Genomic DNA, 20,753 nt, shown 5'->3' with positions numbered 1-20,753 from the left:
AAGTGTACCGATTTACCAAAAAATTGGAACACTTTGAGAAATTAGGATCCACCCACTTTTTTTGCAATTTCATCGCTCACGTTCTATTTACCCATTCAAAGTCTCTCTGAAGATTTATACACGCAAGTTTGCAGTACCCTTTCACAATCAGAACTCCAATGATCCCGTTGTCAAAATTTTCAATTTCGGGCCTTTTCCGAAGTTTTCAATGTGTACACCCTTATTCAACCAGCCTCACCCCATCCAACCGATTTCGTCTTTTTTCAAAATTCTGCTTTCCTCTTTTCCGGTGGTCAACACCCGTCCTCTTCTTATTCACATCTCAATTCCACTTCTGTCATTTATCTTCTTCCTCCTTCTCTCTTTCGTCTCTTCTTCCACACACACAAATCTTCTTCTTCTTCCAAAGCCACTGGCACCGAAAGGGACCGGAGAGGACACATCACCATAAAACCCCTCTACCCTTTATGCTCTTTTTTTGTGGCGTGCTTCGAATGCCATGGAGGAGGAGCCACACGCTCCTCTCATTAGACGAACGGACCTCTTTTCGGCGGGGGCTTTTCCGGGGGCACTTGACGAACTAAGAGAAGGGGAAAAAGAGATGAGATGGGGCGGGGGAGCAGTTTCATTTCCCTTTTCTCCACCCATCACTTTTTGGTTTTGCTTTTTTTTATTCTCTGGAAAATTTTCTACCGTAAAACCTGTAAACCCTCACACTGCGATGTTTGAGCTCAATTATTTCGATTCCTATGCAAGATATTAAAACTGTGTCAACTGACAAAACACTTCTTATATCATGATAAACAATTTATCAGTTGACAACTTTTTCATATCGTTAACAGGAACCAAGAAAAAATGTCTTGAAGTTAAAAGTTAGGACGCCCATATATTCCATGTTTTAAAGTATATTTTCTTCTACTTTCTCTATCTGAAAACCTCTATCCTAAAATTGAAGACACCATGCGCTGCAGCGTTTGTGGTTGGATTGGCGCATTTCTCTGCTGTGTCCTCTGCTCTGGAATCGTCTGTTTCGTGATCTTCGGAGGCACCATCTTTGTCACATTCTTCGCTCTCTTCACTGCTATCAACCATTGCGAAGGACCCGACCTTGTCGCTGCTCAAAAGTGTGCTCCAATGGTTGCCGATTTGGTAAATGCCACGTTGCGCTTTGAGCCAAGATTCGATGACCAAGAATCGGACCACATGCAAAAGATGGTCGAGCAGTGTGGAGAGACTACGGTAGGCGTAAGTCTAATTTCTTCTATAACCCTAACTTTTTTCAGCGTTGCATCAAAGATGTCAAGTGCCTCAGCTACCGTATTGAATTCATTCGTACCGGCAAATTGTGCGACGTTTTTGCATTCATCAAGGACGAGTTCGGACAATGCGCACTGAAACTCAAAAAGAAAGCAACTGAAGGAAATGTGGAATGTCTGAACTTCTTGTTCCAAAAAGAGGCAAAATGTGAAGGATGGATGGAGAACCAGAAGTGTATTGATAAGGAAATTGAAGAGCAATGTGGATACGCAATGCTGAAACGATTCGGAGAGGTATGTTTGAAGATTACTGTATCAGAAGTTGTCCCACACTTGGGGGTTTCTTCTTGGGGTCATACACCTTGCCGCACAGCGACCCGTTTGATAAAAACGGGTATATCTTTAGACATAAGTATCCTGAAAGCTTGACAATTTGTAGAAATATAATTTTACGTTTAATTCATAGCTACTGAAAATCTATTCCTCAAGTCTGGGTATTGTTATGATTGTCCAAAGATGAACGGCGTAATGTATCTTGTGATTTTCACAAGATGAAAAAACTTTTACAAGTGATAACTCAGCTCAAAGTTGATCAAATAATTTGAAACTTGGCCAGTTTACTGATGAAAAATTTTTGCACTCCAAACTTGAGCCCAGTACAACGCTATTCTCAGGTTTTATGGTAGTACAATCCGGAACTTCAATTTTTTAGATATCCAAAGACTTCGTACTGGGAAACTGCAAAAGAATCGAGAACGCTACAGGCGCCCCCACCATCACTTCAAGATAAATTATTTTTCCAAAAAAAGTCTGAACGCTCACTGCCAAGTTTACACTATTCTTTGCTTTTCTGTTCAACCTGTTTCTTAACTTATTCTGCACATTCTAGATTCTTCTACCGTAATTACTCTAATAGAGGGACTCCTAGCGACTTTGAGCCAATTTATATCGGTTGCCATAAGAGATATCAAAGTTTTGTCAACTGATAAAATGTTAATGAAACTATCAGTAACGTTTTATGCGTCGACACATTTTTGGTACCTTGCATACGAACCTAGATAATTGAGCTCTAACTTGTCAGTGTGGGGACCCTTCTATTACAGGTTTCGCGGTTATTGCCTACTGCTTTTTCTGTAAGTTCAAACTTGATCAATTTTTAAACTCTGCAAATGTTAATTGCATTTTTCTCGAAATATATTCCCAATGAGTAAGTTTTGCTTATTAATTTTAATTGGATCCTATGACTTCATTCCGGTTTTCCTTTTTTTTTCCAAAGAAATGAATGCGCTTCATTTTCTGTCAATGAGAATAAAATAATTGGACTTTTCCTGAAAATTCAACACCCACTTTTCAGCAGCACACCCTTTTTCTCATTTTAATCAAACTCTTTTCTTTTCTCCTCATTTCAATACCAGAATTCTCTGTAGCCGCCAAATCAACACTGAAAAATGCGTCAATGCAACAACATGTTGCTGGGCATCACATGTGCCATGTGCATCTGTATTGCACTTTTAACATTTCTCGTCGCCGTTATCTATTTGGGTATTTTTGTGATCATCGGAGAGTCCGATCCACATATCACTGGATGCTCCAGAATGGATCAGATTCGTGGAATGAAGTGTGCTCCGGTGAGTTTGAGAAGCCTAATCGAAAACCACTACTGTCAACTTTGAATCATCTCGGCTCTTCTAAAAGATATCGAAATGTGGTCAACTGATAAACTATTTATGCCATCAATATTTTATCAGTTTGAAGATTTTAGATATATCTCATAGAAACCGAGATACCGTATTTCCTCTAATGGGCTTCTATTTTTCAACCTCTCTCTCGGGTTGGGCTTCTATTAGAGGTGGGCTTCAATTAGAGGGTGGGCCTCTATTTCTCAATTGTAGACCAGAAATCTCTGTAGACCAGAAATTGAGAAATTAAAAAGTTGAGAAAAAGTCCATGGGCTTGTATTAGAAGGTGGCCTTCTATTTTTCGAAGCAACTCGCGGGGTGGGCTTCTATTAGAGGTGGGCTTCAAATAGAGGTGGGCTTCTATTACAGGAAATACGGTAATTGAGCTAAAACTTGACAGGGTGGGAGGCTCTTCTATTACAGTTTTTATGATAACTTGGATTTCTGCAAAACTAATTGTTATTTTTGTAGTTTGTAGTATTGAAAAATAGTGACTTTACAGGTAATAAAATTGGAAATTTTCGAAAAAAAGCTATTTTCAAAGCCAATTTTCGAAAGAAAAACAGATTTTTTCTTCGAATTTTTTACAAAATCTTTAGACCTTTTTAGGTTTTCAAGCTATTTTAAGGTTATTTTTCTCCTTCGCCGGTTTTTGTCTGAAATTCGATGGAACGATGTTCCTGCATGTTACTGTGGGTTACTGTAGAATATAATTTCCATTTTGGCAAAAAAAATCACGTCAATATTGCATTTTGATGTGATTGTGTTTGCAAAAAAAACTGAAAAATACAAGAAAATTAGCTTCTACAGTAACGTACAGAACACCGTTCCGTCCAATATCAGACCGAAAAACCGGGAAAAAAAGAAAAAAAATCCTCAAAAAGAGCTGAAAAATCTAAGAAGATCTAAAAATTTTGCGAAAAGTTCGAGGAAAACTTTTTATCTCGAAAACTGGCTTTGAAAATATCAAAGTTTTATCGAAATTTTAAAATGTTTTAGCCTTTACAGTCGTTGTTTTTATATACTACAAACTACAAAAATCCTTCTAAGCCTCAGTAATAAAAAAAGTACAAGAAAAAAGCACAGCTGAAAACCCTAGAAAGGCCTAAAATCTTTCCAAAAATCGTTCGAATTCATTTTACGATTTCTCCCGAATCTTTTTTTTTCTATCCCTAATTTATTCAAATGATATGTAAAACAATTCCTGCATTGAGGGCGTTTTTGTCTAAATCTAAATGATCTAAATTTAGTTTTTGCATTTTAAATAATACAATCGAATCGGTTTTTGAGTGGTACTGTAGACACAATTCCAGCCGATGATTCAGACATCGGTTTAAAAACCGTAAAATTTGTAATAAAAGAGTCCTCTAACTTTTAACTTTGAGGCAATTCGAAAGTTCAACACAATTATCAACTGATAAATTGCTTATGATAGTATCAGAAACATTTTATCAGTTGGCAACTTTTTCAGAACTTTGGAACACACCGAGAAAAAATGGCTCAAAGTTAAAAGTTAGGTTGCCATTCTATTAGAGGCTTTACGGTAATCAAAATTCTTTATCAGAAAATCGAGGAGCTGTCTCTGAGTTTTGAAAAACTCCATCCAGGATACGCCTATCCGGATCGCTTCCAGAATATTTCAGCTACCTGCACCACTGTATTGGTTAGTGAAAAACTCTAAACGTTCATGAAAAGTGATTTCAGGAATGTATCACCCCAATCAAATGTAAAACGATAACCATGGAGTACAAGTTTGTGAAAACATCGTGTGCGGTTTTTGAGAAAGCTGTCAACAAGTACAATGGTTGTTTGAAAAAGGTATGTTAGAAGTTTCCTGAAATTTCCATATTTTCCAAAACTTCATTAAAATGCTCTATGGAATCCCACCCTACATATATGGGCACTTTGGACTCAATTATCTCGGTTCCTATAAAAGATATCAAAATTGTATCAAAAGATATCAAAATTTTATCAACCAAACTTTGCTATCTCTCCCATGAACCGAGATAATTGAACTCAAAGGAAATGGATTTTTTCAGCTCCAAATGCGTTTCAACTTGGGTTTCGCACCATGCCTTCTTCCACTCATGAGCACCATGGAAGCGGAAAACTCTGAAATGTGTGAGATGTTTAAAAAAAATCGAGAATGTCTGACAGCCGAGATAACTGAAAACTGTGGATCCGATCTGATGGTCGAAGAGTTTGTAGAAGACGTCATGCTTCTTCATGAGTGTTTAATTTATTAAAGATTCATTAATTTTTATTTGAAAAAAGTTCGCTTGAATAAAAAAAGTGGGATGTGATTGAGATCTGACGACAAGAAATAAAAGAATGACAGGGAATTTTGAAAATAATCACACCAAAAAAGACACCACAAATTAGTACTCCAACTGACACTGAATAATCTGGGCGTAATCGTCAATATGTCTGCGCAACCAGAAATGAAAAAGCGAGCTCTCGTCATCGCATATCAAACTGACATGATCTTTATAGCATTCGACGTGCTCCTGAAGCACATCGCATTCGATTGGACCCGTTGTAGATAGAAATTTGGTAACGCAAACGGGCAAGTCGATCATTTTTTCCATTCTCTCACGACACTTTTTGAAATCCGTCTCGAAAAATTGATAGATGGCGCATCGGTCGGGGAGGGAGTCGTTGAGTTTTAAACTACGGCATTCGATCGCATAGAGACAATCCTGGAATATTGAAATGATAGTCTTTAGAAAGGGTAGTCTTTAATTTATAGGATAAATAAGTTTGGTTTATTATTTTAGAAAAACTTTGACGAAAAAACGTCGTCTACTACAAAGCGGAAGCTTGTCCTTTTTAAGTTTTAGTCCATGTCCACTTTGAGCCAATTTATCTCAATCCCTATCGAAGATATGAAAATTTTATCAATTGATAAAATGTTTATCATAATATCAAAAATATTTCATCAGTTGACCACTTTTTCATATCTTTTACAAAAACCGAGATAAAGTGGCTCAAAGCTGAAAGCTGTATTTTTTCTTATAGAAGCCCACCCAAACCCCACCTTTGAGCTCAATTAGCTCAGTTCCTGGGAATAACATCAAAAATTGGTCAACTAATAAAAATTAGTGATATCATGATAAATAATTTTTTAGTTGATCACTTTTTTAAAACTTTAACAGGAAAAGAGATATATGGGCTCAAAGTTAACGGTTTGGGCGGTGCTCTATTAGAAAGTTTATGGTAGATTAACTTTAAGTTTACGGTGTGACGAACGTTCAATTATAGCGTTTACAGTATATTGATAGATTGCATACAACTATAATCAAACTCACATCCATTTCCTGGCACTTTTTTGCCACATCTCTCCCGATAGGTGTCGCCGAGAAATCCGGAATAGTAGTATCCAATATCGCTTTGATCCTTTCAATTTTTTCAATGCACGATTTGTGAAGAACAGTTTCCGCTTTAGTGCATTGAACGCGAACAGGCCAAAAATTGTATATCAGAAAAGATGAGAAGGTGATAAGTATCATGAAGAAGAAGAGAACGAGAGTAGAGGTACAGCATGCCGGCTCCTCGTATCGTGGTGGTGGGGATGGATCTCTTTCGTGGGCCGGGATTTCTTGGACCCGATGAACTTTTGGGATTGGGACGAATGGAAGTTTTTGCTTTTTGGCTTTTGGTTTGGCCATGGGGGAATATCTGGAATATGGGAGGTGTTAAAAAATAAATGAAAAGTATTAGTTGAGGTGAGAAGTTTGGAAAATAATTCGTTTTCCAGAAACAAGGCACGAAAATCATATTAATGTAATGAGGTTTATTCATGGTTAAAAATGTGCTGTTATTGTTTTTCGAAAAAAATAGAGTTGAGACGCAGACAGTTTATGAAAAAAAATTTCTGCGTCTCCACCGAATATGTGCTATTTAGGCTTGCCGCTTCGAGGTTCTTCCGTATTCAGACTGCAAATACTCTCAAACTCTAATTTTTTCGGACAACAATAATACTTTAATCAATTTTCTCCGCCAAAAAGCTATTTTTATGTTGCTTTTCCAAATAATATAACATTTTGTCCAGAAGTTTTACTAAGTACTATTATTCTTGTGCAAAAAAAAAATTGGAGTTGTGGCCGAATTTTCAAACAATTTAGGCCGCCGTATTTCAAGGAGAATTTTCAAAAACACAGCCGGCAAACGAGTGCTACCGTAACCCAACAATAAATATTTTCGCAAAATTTTTGACTTATTTTTTCCTTTTTATCGATTTTTTCGCAGCTTTGGCCGTTTTTCCACACAATGGTTTCACCTAACCGCGAAAAAATCGAGAAAAATCGATAAAAAGGAAAAAAATGACAAAAATTTTGCGGAAATATTTATTGTTGGGTTACGGTAGCACTCGTTTGCCGGCTGTGTTTTCGAAAACTCTCCTTGAAATACGGTGGCCTAACTTGTGTGAAAATTCGGCCACAACTCCAATTTTTTTGCACAAGAATAATACAAGTGGCGTTTCCGTAGTTCCTCTAAATTGAGCACACTCAAACCGACAGCTTTGAGCATATATCTCGGTCCCTGAAAAAGATATCAAAAAGTAATCAACTGATCATTCGTTATCATTTTATCACTGTGTTTTTTTTTCGTAAAATTTTGATTTCTTTTGTTATCTAAATGACAGACAGCAATTTTCAGCAAAAAATAATGATCGGTTTCCGCAAGGAAACACGAGAGGGCATAATGAGAGCAGAAGAAGCTATGTGTGTGCTCCACTGAGCCAGAAAACGCCAGAAAAACAAAAAAGAAGAAGAATTTTCATTAAATCTTTCCTAGGATATCGTGCTACAACAAGATTAAGACGTTTTCAAGGAGAGGTGTAACATCCAATCGAAAATGAGAAAATGGCACATGGACACGAGGGAAGATTAGTGGCTATTGTGCTGGAAAAAGGATGGGAGAACAAATCCATAGGGGGAAATTGAATGAGAATTGGGAATCTAGAAGGCTTTTATTTCTAGATGTTGCTTTAAAATTTATTTAATTTTGAGCTGTCAGAGGAAAAAAGAGAGAAGAGGGATGGGTAAAAAAATGGAATAACTTATAATTCACAGCACACATGCATAGAGAAAAAACTGACAACTTTTTTTGCTCTGTTTACATTGATGGAATACTCCTGAGAAATCTATTATTTTCTGGTCTAATTTCAATGCGACCGGAAATTCAAGGGTGAGCGGAGCTTGGTTACTGTAGCGAAATCATTAAAGGAGCATGTGTTTTTCATATTTTTTTGAGTTTCTGAATATCTGAATTTCGAAAAAAATTGGCCAGAATAAAGTGTTCCCAATTTATTGGAGCCTTTCGCTCAACTTTGAAAGAAAATGCTCCACTTTATATTCAGTAGATCGAGACCCACAAATCAAAGGAAAATGCATTAAGGTGGTAGAGAGAAACTCATTCATGCCCTCTCTCCACACCAACATCATACCTCAGGGCATAGGGTAAAAAAGATGTGAAAAATCCAGGAGAAAAACCCGGGAGAAGAGAAAAGAGCTGCACACAGCTGCTCTGTGTGGTCGAGCACTTTCGAACTGCTGCTTAGCACTAGAAGGGATTTGAAGCGAAAAGAGGACACACGAACAGAACAAAAAAAGAAGGGAAAGAAATTGTCGGGTTCTTCTTCTTCTCCTTTTTTCTTCTCTTCGCTCCATTTTTCCCCTTCACGATGTGTCCCTTTTTGTTACGAGGCGGCGCTTCGTGATGGCAGCTCATTTTCTATCGGGCAATGAATGTTTTGTGTCGTGTCCCACCATCTTTTTCATGCTCGCCCGATTTTTCTTCTTCTTTTTTTGTTCGTTGCTGTGTCATATTCTTGGTTGGAGGAGATGGTTGAATGACTACTGAAGAAGTTTTTTGGCTAGTTTGCCCGAAAATTGGTATCATAGACTTTGTGGGGATTTTCCCGTAAAGTAAGACTCATTTTTGAAAAGTGTTGGAGCGAGAAAATTCGTGGGAAAACTTCTGAAAAGCTTGTGACTAAGGATTACATACGGTCAGGAAAGTTAGACAACCGACCGACCGCCCACCCAACCAACCGACAACCGTCCGAGCTGACCGAATTTTCACATTTGTGACATGCGAGAGAGCGTTTGCGTACACACCATTTCATGTCACGACGCCCGACTCGTTCGGCTGTAAGTCGGTTGGGTTGGCGGTCGGCCGGCCAGCGGTTGCCGATTTTCGACCTACCGAGATGGAAGCTTTACGTGTGACAGACATTTGGATTTTTTATCTGTGTGGATTCTGACTGATTTGAAAACCTTCATTGAAAAAAAAATTCTCAACACTTCAACAAGTTCTTCATATACGGAGTTCCCTTGTTGAACGCTACAACCGCTTCTACTCCACAGTACTCTAGGGCCACACTCTTCACACACTCCACGTCATTTGTGAACATTTGACATCCTTTTGAAATTGTGTCGAGCTGAAATATCGGATCGTGAGGTTATATCTTACTGAAACTCTCTTACAGCGTCTTTAGCAAAAATTGGAGCACACGAGTACTTGTAGGCGTCTGGTGGGCTAGTCTGCAGCTTTGCCATACAATCACCGAATGGTCCAGAGCTCATTTGGATTCCTTCACATGCGAAGTCCATCATGGACACGCCTCGTTTAGCTTCGGCACACTCGATTTGTTCAACACATGTCTGGAAATGAGTTGTTGAGTACTGTACTTCTGGATCATATATGAAACTACAGGGTGGCGTACTCAAGTTTGCACGCCTAGAAATTGAGCAACGCGCTGTACTGAGTTCAAATTTGAAGTGCAAAAACCAAAATAATTTATATGTAAACTGATCAAGTTTCAAATTATTTGATCAACTTTGAGCTGAGTTATCGCTTGTCAAAGTTGCTTCATCTCATGAAATTCACAAAAAACATTACGCCGTTAATCTTTAGACAACCATAACCATACCTAGACTTCGCTTCGAAAATTTCAGTAGCTTTGAATAAAACATAAAATTATATTTTTACCAATTTTCGTGCTTCCATGACACTTGTGTCTAAAGATATACTCGTTTTTATCAGCTCGGGGAATTGTGCACCACCCTTTCATAAAAAGTCTGTCTTACCTCAACTTTGAGTTAATTTATCTCGGTTTCTGTGAAAGTTATCAGAAAGTGATCAACTGACAAAATGTTCACCATAATATTGCAAAAATTTTGTTAGTTGTCTATTTTTCGATATTTCTTACAGAGACCGAGATAAATTGGTTCAATGTTGGCAGTGGGTGTTTACGGTGACTAAAAAAAGGGAAGAGCTTCGAGACAGGTAATTAGGCGCCACCCTGTAAAATATTACCTCTAATAATCTGTACTCTAACACTTTAGATATAGACCCTAACAGTCTATATTGCTGTAAAAATATAAAAAATAGTCCACAGATAACATTTACTTAAAAAACTCTCACCAATGCTTGATCACACAGTTTTGAGATCATCTTGAATACAGACTGTGGAACTGGAGTGGCCGTATATGGTGCATACTTCTTCAGCGTATCCTGAATTTTCACAATGCTCCCTTTGCATTGAAGAAATCGAATTTGATCCGTCGTCGTGCATGTGGAAGCCAAAGAAGTTAGTGGAATAAGTATCAGAGCAATTAAAAGAAGTTTCATGGCTTCTGAACCGCAGAAAATGGAGAAACTGAAAGTTAGCGAGAGAAACTCAAGACGAAAAAGAGAAGACGTCGTCAAATTGAATAAAAAAAAAGAAAGAAGAGGAAGATAAATTGGATGAAAGAGAATCAGAGATGTCAAAGAGTTTCGAGGCAGCTGTTTTGCTCTGCTTTGTCAAGAGAAAAAATAACCGATTTTCTTTTATTTTGTTCTTCTCTTGTTTAAATTCGATTTTCAATCTCCACAGATTCTGAAGGCGTCGTTTCCGTGTGTTCCCTTTCAACGATAAAGAATGAGATTAGAGCTAAAATCGAAAACGTGGCAAGAGTGGCCAGCAACCAGTGTAGGGACACCAGTGAGGAGAAGATGAATGTGGCACATGAGAGGGCAGACTGAAAATTATTTTTGAAATTAGGAGGGATTAACTACAGTATTCTGACCTCATAGAATTTGAAAATCGCAAATGCCTGAGCACACTTTTCTGGATATGTTTCACATAGAAGTGACATGATTTGCGTATTCCAGCAGCAATCAGCAAATCCCAACATCACTCCATTGGCAAGTGCAACGTATATACTGGAATAAACCACTACATATAAAGAAAAACCTGTAATAAAAGGGCTCCTGACTTTCACTTTTGAGCTAATTTTTCTCGGTTCTTGTCAAGATTTAAAAAGTTCTTAAAGGTGGGGGGACATGAGAAAAATAATGTTGTCGAAATTCCGTTTAAATATGCTCCTCGAGGAGTTGAACTTGTCGAGGCGAGTGTTGAAGGTGCGGCGCCGCTACCGACTGAGCTACGCGTGCAAAGAGAAAGCCGCAGCCCGATTGCATACATAAAGGCGAGGGCGACAGCTGTACGCAGAGTGACATTAAGCGTTGTACACCGTTACGGTAGAATGCATACTCTGGCCCCAAAAATCCCCCGTAAAATCTCCTGTCCCCCCACCTTTAACTGATAAATTGTTTATCATAAGATCAGAACTCAAAGTTAAACGATGGGGATCTTCGATTTTCCTTCTAAAACTCACTTTGGAGTCCACAACAATCCAAAATCATCAGTTTTGACTAGCGAAGCGTTTGATGGAAAGTTCAGACCGCATAAAATATAAGCCAGAACATGAATAAGAGTTGCAATCAGGATAAGATAGTCTCGACCCAATTTTCGAGCTTTGCCGCCTAATATTCCAAGGAGCAGGCCTGCTGATACCTGTCCGACGCCTACACAGATCAGGTTAAGAGCTAGTAGGGCATTCGTGTTGTAGGCCAGTTGCCGGGTGAATGAGACACATGTAGGATAGATTCCTGGAATTGATGAGCGTCATTCGAAGTTTGAAAAATTCGAGAACCTGTCCAGAAGGCTTGTTCAATTCCAGCATACGAAAAAATCACGGCCAGTAACCACATTTTCTTGGTGATCATTAATCGAAATGTGGACGTCATCAACTTCTTATAACAACTTTGTTTCTCTTTTTTGTATACTGGCTCCCGGAGCAATGAGAAAACAATAGCAGCCATAATTGATAACACGGTGAAGATTGAATATAAGAGTTTGATCTGAAATTTAACATTTTTGAATACATAGTCTGAAGTTCTAGTAATACCGAAAAATTCGGAATGACATCATGAGAAGCTGTTAAAGTGAAGACCACGAAAATCATGATTCCTCCTCCAATCAGGCAACATTCGTGGATCGCCCATAGGAGAGCTGACATTCGACCCGTTGTCTCTTTTGTGCAATTTTGGGAAAGATAGGATCCTTGTCCCGTCCAGAGAACTAAATATGGAACTGATTTTACCGTATTTCCACCAATAGAAACACACCTGAACCGTCAACTTTGAGCTCATTTATCTCGGTTCAGTGATAAATAAGTTATCAGTTGATAATTTTTTGATAACCTTCACAGGAACTGAGGTACTCAAGCTCAACGTTGGCGGCTTAAATGGGCCCTATCAAAAGAAATACTGTATTCTTCAAGTTTATAACTCACTCGACGCTCCGAATCCCAACACAGCGCTTGTCACGTATAGATAAGTAGAGTTGAGAAACAAGAACCCAACCTGAAAAATCAACTATTTTTAGTGGAAATCCAATTACAAATCATCACACCTGAAAACTACCGTAACACAGGGCTCCAATGCACATTGCCCATTTTGGGGTCAGTACATCGACGATTTGAGCAGCAGTGAGGTTACCCAGAGTATATAATGCGTATATGATAGCTAGACTGTAGTATCCAGCATGTTTGTTGATTGATCCATTTCGAGAGACACTATTTATCACGGATTCTTCTATGAATCCTAAAAAAACAGAGCAACTTATTTTATCTACTGGACGCTCATCCTATACGTGTGCACAATTATCTCGGGAGGTATAAGAGATAACAAAAATTGGTCATCTGATGAAATATTGAAGATATAATGATAAATAATTTATCAGTTGGCAACTTTTTGATATCTCCTGAAGGAACCGAGATGATTGAGCTCAAAGTTTAAGTATAGAGTGGGTTGATTACCAGTTCATTACCTTGTGTATTGAACGCCACAAAGTTGATTAAAAATCCGGCAGCTAATTGAATCACATTTTGAGTTGGGATAGAAATCATTTATTCTGAATCTTCATATGTACAAAAATTTATTATGAATTATCGTTTTTAAAAAGTTGGAAATTGTTAAAAGTAAATTTAAAAATCGGTTGAAAAAGAAGTAAAAATATTGGTTGATATTGGGTGAGAAAGATTGCAATATCTCCTCACACTTCTGATTGATGATCTTCGTTTTCGAATTGATAAGAAGATGTCGTGATATCTCTTCAGAACAAGTCTTGTGAACCTGAGACGTACCTAAAGGTGAGAAATATTAAAAGGTGTTGGGAAAAAGCAGATTTTTATTACATTTTTTTTCTGAAATACCGATTCCTCAAGTCATTGTTGTGGTTGTCCGAAGATTCCTTTGTGATTTTCATGAGATGAAGCATTTTTGACGAGCGATAACTCAGCTCAAAGCTGATCAAATAATTTGAAACTTGGCCAATTTACTGATTGATTATTGAAATTTTAACATTTTAAATTTGAGCCAAGTACCACGCTTTTCTCCGATGTTATGCTAATACAAACTTGAGCCACCCTGAATCTTATTTTTCCCACTAGTGATCTGTGAATTGTGTTCGTTTGATCTCATTGCCTCTCTCCTATCTATCAAAAACCTATTTGTCTCACTGTCTACTTCTCTATTTTCTCATCATCTCTCTTTCCCGTGTTCTTTCTGTTGATGAGCCCTGGCCACGAGACTGAAGGTTCTCTGATAGAGACAGCATTGATCGGAAAAAGTGAATTTTGTAGCTCCTTGTTTTTCGGGTATATAAAGATTGCAAACGGGCTGGGTGTCATCATTTTTCTTGCCTATTGTTCATTGATCCGATCAACTTTTCAATAATTTTTTAAAAAGGTTTAAAAATTCATAAATTCAATTGTGAAGGTTTATAGACATTATTCGAAACCTCCTTCTTGTATCTTGAATCCTTTTTTATCTGTGTACTCTATTCTTACTGGAGTTTTTCTGAAAATTCCAGTTTTTTATGGTCACCAAGACGGTGCGCCGGCCGGCCGACCGCGGCCGCGATTTTCACAACCTTGAGGTCACCAGTCATATTCCACAGAACTAGTGAAACTTTTTCGCACTCACACGTTTCCTTTCCTTTTTATAAGGATTATGTAATTATTCCAGAATTTCTAAACAATGCTCCCAAAAATTGCCGTTATTGGAGAAGGCGTCATTGGATGCACATCTGCTCTACAAATCGCTAAAGCCATCCCAAACTCCAAAATCACCATTTTCCACGACAAACCGTTTGAAAATTCGTGTAGCGCTGGACCAGCCGGCTTGTTCAGAATTGATTATGAGGAGAATACGTTAGTCGTTCTTCTCCAAATTTTGATTTAAAAAATTTTTCAGCGAATACGGACGCGCTTCGTTCGCCTGGTTTTCTCACCTCTACCGTACTACAAAAGGGGCGGAGACTGGCGTCAAATTGGTTTCTGGACATATTCAATCAGACAATTTGGAATCATTGAAACAACAACAGAGAGCTTATGGGGATATTGTGTATAATTTCAGATTTTTGGATGATCGTGAGAGATTGGATATTTTCCCCAGTCCATCGAAGTGAGTTTCCATTTAGGTCGGTCAAAAATCGGCAACCGCCGACCGACAGCCGAGTGTTTGCGTACGAATAATTTTGACGCGCAAATGGGAAAATTCGCTCGGCAGTTGTTCGGCGGTTTGTTCAGCGGTTTTTTTTTTCAAATTGATATTTTTAGACACTGCATCCACTACACTGCTTACGCTTCTGAAGGCAACAAGTATGTTCCATACCTCAAACGTCTACTTTTGGAGCAAAAAGTGGAGTTCCAACAGAAGAACGTCGAGAATTTGGATACAGTAAGAATTTCGAACTAGGGGTTTCATTGCGGTCTATCGAAAATCGGCGACCGCCGACCGAACTCGCCGACCAAGTTGACCGATCGGTTAGATGGCGGTCGGCTTAACTTCCTGACAGAAATTGAAGCTTTATTTCAAACAATTTCGTGAAAATCTTGAATTTCAGATTGCCGATGCTGGCTACGATGTGATTGTGAATTGTGCAGGCTTATATGGTGGCAAGTTAGCTGGCGATGATGACCAATGTTACCCAATTCGAGGTGTCATTTTGGAAGTCGATGCTCCATGGCACAAACATTTCAATTATCGAGATTTTACGACTTTCACAATTCCAAAGTAAGACTGAAATCAAGGCTTATCTTTTTTACTGGAAAAGAGCCTAATTTTGAAGTTTTAGAGAGAACAGTGTGGTTATCGGATCCACGAAACAGGATAATCGTTGGGATCTTGAGATCACTGATGAGGATCGCAATGATATTTTGAGCAGATACATTGAGTTGCATCCCGGAATGCGGGTAGTTTTTAAGAGAATTTTATTGGAGAAGAATATAAAGTTTTTCTAGGAACCAAAGATTCTGAAAGAGTGGTCCGCACTTCGTCCAGGCAGGAAGCATGTCAGAATTGAATCTCAGCAACGGAAAACTACTGAAACCGGGAAGGAATATACTGTACGTTTGACTTCTAAAATTTCTTTTCAAGGAATTCTTCGAAACATTGACACTTTAACCTGATGGCCTAAGTTTTGCAAAGTTGAGTTTTCTAGGCGACCACGTTAATGTGACCTAGAAATGGCCTCACATGCTCCTTTTGTGTTTTCTGGGTCATTTAACATGGAGGCCAAACTTTTGCAAGTTGAGTTTTCTAGGCATAGTAATTGCCTAATATTCACCTGGTCTGTTTTCTAGGTCATTTACCATGGTGGCCAAGAAAACTAGCAAAAGTTAGACCACCATGTTAAATGACCTAGTGAACACACCGGGCATGTTAGGCAGGTTCTAGGCCAGTTTACCATCGTGGCCTAGTAAGACCAACTTTAAATAGTTAGGTCACCATGTCAAAATGGCCTAGGGAATCCGTCAAGCCATTTGGAAGCCATAAAAGTTGATGGCCTAGAAAACTCAACTCTCGAAAGTTGGGTCACCATGTTATATGACCTAGAAAACACATCAGGTGCATGTTTAATCATTTCTGGACCGTCCACTACGATGGTCTAGAAAAATCATGGTAGGCCACTCTAATCCTCACAGGAACCCGGAGTGTGTAATTTTTGATATCAATCGAAAAAAATTTCGAATTCATTTTTTCAGGTTGTTCATCACTATGGTCATGGAAGTAATGGCTTCACACTCGGATGGGGAACCGCCATTGAGGCTACAAAATTGGTCAAGAAAGCTCTCGGACTTTAATTCTCTTCTATCATAAAAATGTCTTTATTTCAAACAAAAATAACGAGTTTTAACAAATAAACCGAATTAAACACCATATCTTCCAACTGTCGAATATTTATGATGTCTCTTTCGATGAATCACGAAGGCAACGAATCCGGTCAAGATGGTTTGACAGAAAATAAATGCCGGGAAAAGTCGGAAAGTCACTGAAAAATACTCAAAGTACAGTAATTAGATTTACAACTAACGCCAATAGAAATCTGGCATGTAGTAGTAACAGGGATTCCATACGTCTGTAGGTAGAGTGAACCAGTAGACGATATAAAAGAGAAGAAGGATCAAGTGGATTGTCTGAAATTTTCGGAGTTATTGGAATTTTTAAATTATTTCAAACTCCCATTTTTGGACGTTTTCAAACATAGGAAACGCTTTTTGATTTCTAATAATTCCAAAAAAAAAACCCAAAAAGTAATTTTCAAAGAAGTGTTCCTGGTGGGTCAATGGGCTTGGCTACAAAATTCACGGTTCACAACACCAAAGTTCGATTCCTTTTGGAGTCAAAAATTTTGTATTTTTGTGTGGACCTCGAAAATAATAGATTTTTTAGAACCTGAATCAATAATTTCTGAGTCAGGTTACCTGATGTCTTCAGTAGTGTATACTCGAATTTTCAGCAATTATCTAGGTTTCTAGAGATATCAAAAAATTGTCAATTGATTAAATTTTGTTGATATTATGATAAGCAATTTATCAGTAATATTTTGATATCATTGACAGAAATCGAGATATTTGAGCTCGAAGAGCAAGTATAATGTGGCGTTTTATTAGAGCATTCATATTAACTTCTAAAAACTGAAGTAATACCGTACATAATACTTTGTAAGTTGACAACTTTTCGACAGTTACGCTAGGTATCTAGCCGAGAAACTCACACTAATCATTAGTCCATCAAAAATACCCCACGCCGGTCGATTGTGGGGTCGATCGTAGACAAAGTCTCCGATCACTGCGGACACCATCTGAATAATCAAATATCTGATTTTTCACAAATACCAAAAACCCACAAAATAGCCAACCGTTCCAAAGAAGAAGATCAAAATCGAATACTGGTCGTCTTCGCTGGTGGCAAGGAATAAATTCTCTCTCCAAGCAATGAACCTGAAAAGCGAAAACCGTATTTCCTATAATGCATACCTAACCCATCAACTTTGAGCTCAATTATCTTGGTTGCTGTAAGAGTTATCAAAAACATGTCAACTAATAAAATATTGGTGATCTTCCTTATATATAAAACGCTACACGCGTCTGTCTCTCCTTTTAGTGTCTTTCACATGAATCGAGATAATTGAGCTTAAACTTGACGGTTTGGGTGGATTTCCATTAGAGGAACCAAATTTTTTTTCGTACTGATTGCTCTGAAATTTTCAGATTTTCCCTCAAACTCACGTATCAAAGCAAATTACACCTAGAAGTGCCAGAGCAAGAATCGCATTGTCAATACCATAGTTTTCGAGAGTATTCTGAATTTTTTATGGTTTTAATTATGTAATCCGAACCCTATAGGCCACCGAACTGTCATCTTTAACCCTATTTATCTCGAATGTTGTCCAAAATTTAAAAGTGATGAACTGATATCAGAATAAATATTTGAAGCACTGTAGATGACCTAATAGAAGCCAACTCACATCGCCGGCTTCAATTTTTTCGGTTCTTGAAAGAGATATAAAAAATTAGCCAACTGATAAAATGTTCATCTTAATATTGCCAATGTTTTATTAGTTAACAAATTTTTCGTATCTCTCATAGGAATCAAGATAATTGGGCTCACAGTATGTAGATTTTTATTAGAAAAAAACTAGTCCACTTTTCTGTAACTTCTACAAAAACAGACACAAATGTGGTCAAATTTGATAGTGATTTGATAGTACCTCTTCAGGATTCACGATACTTTACCTTAATTTTCATAGCGATGAAGAACTTGCGAGTGACTCGTGGCGAAACCATCGAAAAGTGTGGTCCAAAGTGTCGTGGGTCCTTTGATGGTGGCACATCTTCAATGACCGGGTAATCTAAGTTTCACTGGGGGGACATTGAGGACAGCAGTCTTTTGAAATTTTTTTTTGAATTTTTTTGTTCTAATAAATGTTTTTGTCTAGAACCATATAAACCAGTGATGGGAAAAAACACATTTTTCCGAAATCCGGAAAATGGAAATTGAAATTCTTCTCATTACCGATATGGCCCATATGGAACCATATGAAACAATAGAACCATATGAAGTATGTGTTTATCGTGTGTACCTTTGTCCCTGATGTGTATCTGAGTTTGAGCGGATTTTGATCTTTCTATTTGTTCAATGCAGATCAGATCAAAAAACGGAAGGCTCAGGTGGAATAAAAAAAAGACACAATTGAATTGATCATTGGTGGCGGTTCAACGCATTACATATTTTTAAAATTGAATTTTAGATATAATTGTGAGTAGTTGAAAGTTCTAGTTACCGTAAAACATGTAATAGAAAGGCCTTCACACTTACAAGTTTGAGCTCAATTATCTCGATTCCTATGAGAGTTATCAATAAAATGTCAACTGATAAAAGATTGGTGATATTATGATAAACAATTTATCAGTTTTCCACTTTTTCATATCCTTGACAGGAACCGAGATAATTGAGAATCCGTAAATTGCTGTTTCCATATCTCATTTGACCGCCCATTGAACAGGATCATCTCGATTGGACAGTTCTTTGATTTCTTTCTTTTAAAGATAATCAGATTACCCACCGCTCTTTGCACTTTTCGAACACCCACTCACCCTATTTTATTGGTATATATCGGTCGTCGGGCGGATGGATACTTCTTTTGACACTTTTCACCCTCCCACGCACATCACAAAGACCGCGTTATTGATATTCTATCAATGTATGAAAGACTAAAAAGACCAGCGATCGGTGCTCTTTCATGTAAACTGGGTAAATAGAAAATGGTTTGGTGTTCTTCTTTCAAATTGAAATTTGAACTTTTTGTTGCTAAAGATTGATTCTTTGTTCATAAAAATAGGCGGGGTTTACGGTATATGCCTCTCTAGGTGATGGCAATCTTCAACGGTCAGTTTCCTTCCATGAAGTACATCACTATTAATAAGTTCCTTATTTCTTTGAAACCTTAAAACCTGTAATAGAATGGCCAGGTATCCTCAGGTTCAGGGCGCTAACTAAGTATGGTAATAGAGCCCCCCCCCCTTCCAACACTGTAACGTTTAAGCTAAATTATCTCAATCCCTATGCAAGATACCAAAAATCCCCCAATGATCACAAGTACTCTATGTTTTCCCTTCAAACTCCCCAGATGTTTCATGTCTGGTACATGTCTGGTACACCGGTGCGTACCACCCAGCTGACCTTTGTTACATTACTCAGGACTTTCCCCATTCTACAGATGTCTAAAGGTCGTTTCTTTCTTGTCCTCAAATAAAAAAGCTCAAAATTCCTAGTGCTCTTTGATGATACTTTTTTCTCCAGTCCGTACTCCAAACATAGCATTTTTTGATTGACGTAGACAATATGATTATAGTATTAGTGGAAAGATGGTCATGGAAGCACATACTGAAAAATAATAGAAAGTGTGACATTCTGAACGGAGTGGGTTGGGTAGTGATAAGGCTTCAAGAATTTTTAGAAAAAAGTACATTTTAGAGATACTAGCTTCATGCAAAGAACCATTCACTAGCGCCTAATTACCCGAACTAAAGTTTTTACTAGCATAAAATTTGAGTGAAGCATTGTTCTGGGCTCAAATTCAGAGTGCGAAAATCCAAATAACCCATCTGTAAACCGGCCAAGTTTCAAATTATTTGATCAACTTTGAACTGAGTTATCGCTTGTCAAAGTTGCTTTATCTCATGAAGATCACAAACAAATCTTTGGACAACCATAACAATAACTAGACTTGAGGAATCGCTTTAAAACTTACAGTAGCTTTGAATCAAACATAACATTATATTTCTATCAATTTTCGTGCTTCCAAGACTCATATTTCTTAAGATATATCCATTTTTAACAGTCCAGATAATTGTGAACCACTCTGTAAATTCAAAATTTCTGCGTACATGCTCTGCCCTCTAATAGTACACTTGCACTTTTGGCCAACCTTACTGCTTAAACTTTCCATTTTTCCCCTTTTTCTTGAAATCCAGCTCATCTCCTTGGTCTTTCGAGCCACGTGGCAACTCCTTGTCGCCCATATTCCTTCCCTCCCTCCCTATCTTTCCTCCTCGTTTTTTTTCGAATTTTCAGTTATATTCCTCTTCTTCCATGCATCCGCCCTATCCTCCGCTCCCGGTGTCTCTCTTTT

At 37.9% G+C, this 20,753-nt stretch overlaps 7 protein-coding genes across 7 annotated transcripts; 3 read left to right on the top strand and 4 right to left on the bottom strand.

The window, feature by feature from the left end:
* Positions 1-960: 960 nt before the first annotated feature.
* On the top strand, positions 961-2,046 carry CBG04465 (the record flags this gene model as incomplete). The annotated part of the gene is made up of 3 exons (XM_045236017.1): positions 961-1,239; positions 1,284-1,550; positions 1,969-2,046. 3 exons carry the CDS (start codon positions 961-963, stop codon positions 2,044-2,046), a joined length of 624 nt encoding a protein of 207 aa, XP_045092682.1.
* A 658-nt stretch (positions 2,047-2,704) lies between these two features.
* CBG04464 lies at positions 2,705-5,181 on the top strand (the record flags this gene model as incomplete). Its single annotated transcript, XM_002634403.1, has 4 exons — positions 2,705-2,884; positions 4,500-4,598; positions 4,640-4,753; positions 4,975-5,181. The coding sequence occupies 4 exons, from the start codon at positions 2,705-2,707 to the stop codon at positions 5,179-5,181; spliced, it is 600 nt and encodes a 199-aa protein (XP_002634449.1).
* Positions 5,182-5,313: 132 nt separating this feature from the next.
* CBG04463 lies at positions 5,314-6,603 on the bottom strand (the record flags this gene model as incomplete). Its single annotated transcript, XM_002634402.1, has 2 exons — positions 5,314-5,634; positions 6,244-6,603. 2 exons carry the CDS (start codon positions 6,601-6,603, stop codon positions 5,314-5,316), a joined length of 681 nt encoding a protein of 226 aa, XP_002634448.1.
* Positions 6,604-9,236: 2,633 nt separating this feature from the next.
* On the bottom strand, positions 9,237-10,573 carry CBG04462 (the record flags this gene model as incomplete). The annotated part of the gene is made up of 3 exons (XM_002634401.2): positions 9,237-9,380; positions 9,427-9,603; positions 10,367-10,573. The coding sequence occupies 3 exons, from the start codon at positions 10,571-10,573 to the stop codon at positions 9,237-9,239; spliced, it is 528 nt and encodes a 175-aa protein (XP_002634447.2).
* A 221-nt stretch (positions 10,574-10,794) lies between these two features.
* CBG04461 lies at positions 10,795-13,179 on the bottom strand (the record flags this gene model as incomplete). The annotated part of the gene is made up of 8 exons (XM_002634400.1): positions 10,795-10,965; positions 11,014-11,149; positions 11,605-11,878; positions 11,923-12,130; positions 12,178-12,350; positions 12,565-12,634; positions 12,684-12,874; positions 13,101-13,179. 8 exons carry the CDS (start codon positions 13,177-13,179, stop codon positions 10,795-10,797), a joined length of 1,302 nt encoding a protein of 433 aa, XP_002634446.1.
* Positions 13,180-14,311: 1,132 nt separating this feature from the next.
* Cbr-ddo-2 lies at positions 14,312-16,419 on the top strand (the record flags this gene model as incomplete). Its single annotated transcript, XM_002634399.1, has 7 exons — positions 14,312-14,484; positions 14,528-14,737; positions 14,893-15,013; positions 15,180-15,349; positions 15,411-15,528; positions 15,577-15,681; positions 16,321-16,419. The coding sequence occupies 7 exons, from the start codon at positions 14,312-14,314 to the stop codon at positions 16,417-16,419; spliced, it is 996 nt and encodes a 331-aa protein (XP_002634445.1).
* A 66-nt stretch (positions 16,420-16,485) lies between these two features.
* CBG26470 lies at positions 16,486-18,405 on the bottom strand (the record flags this gene model as incomplete). Its single annotated transcript, XM_045236014.1, has 6 exons — positions 16,486-16,607; positions 16,650-16,752; positions 17,334-17,420; positions 17,478-17,559; positions 17,848-17,921; positions 18,355-18,405. The coding sequence occupies 6 exons, from the start codon at positions 18,403-18,405 to the stop codon at positions 16,486-16,488; spliced, it is 519 nt and encodes a 172-aa protein (XP_045098317.1).
* Positions 18,406-20,753: the final 2,348 nt, after the last annotated feature.

Source organism: Caenorhabditis briggsae (genome assembly GCF_000004555.2).
Source record: "Caenorhabditis briggsae complete genome, chrIV, whole genome shotgun sequence".
Classification (NCBI taxonomy): Eukaryota; Metazoa; Nematoda; class Chromadorea; order Rhabditida; family Rhabditidae; genus Caenorhabditis; species Caenorhabditis briggsae.
This window is presented reverse-complemented; position numbering and strand designations above follow the sequence as displayed.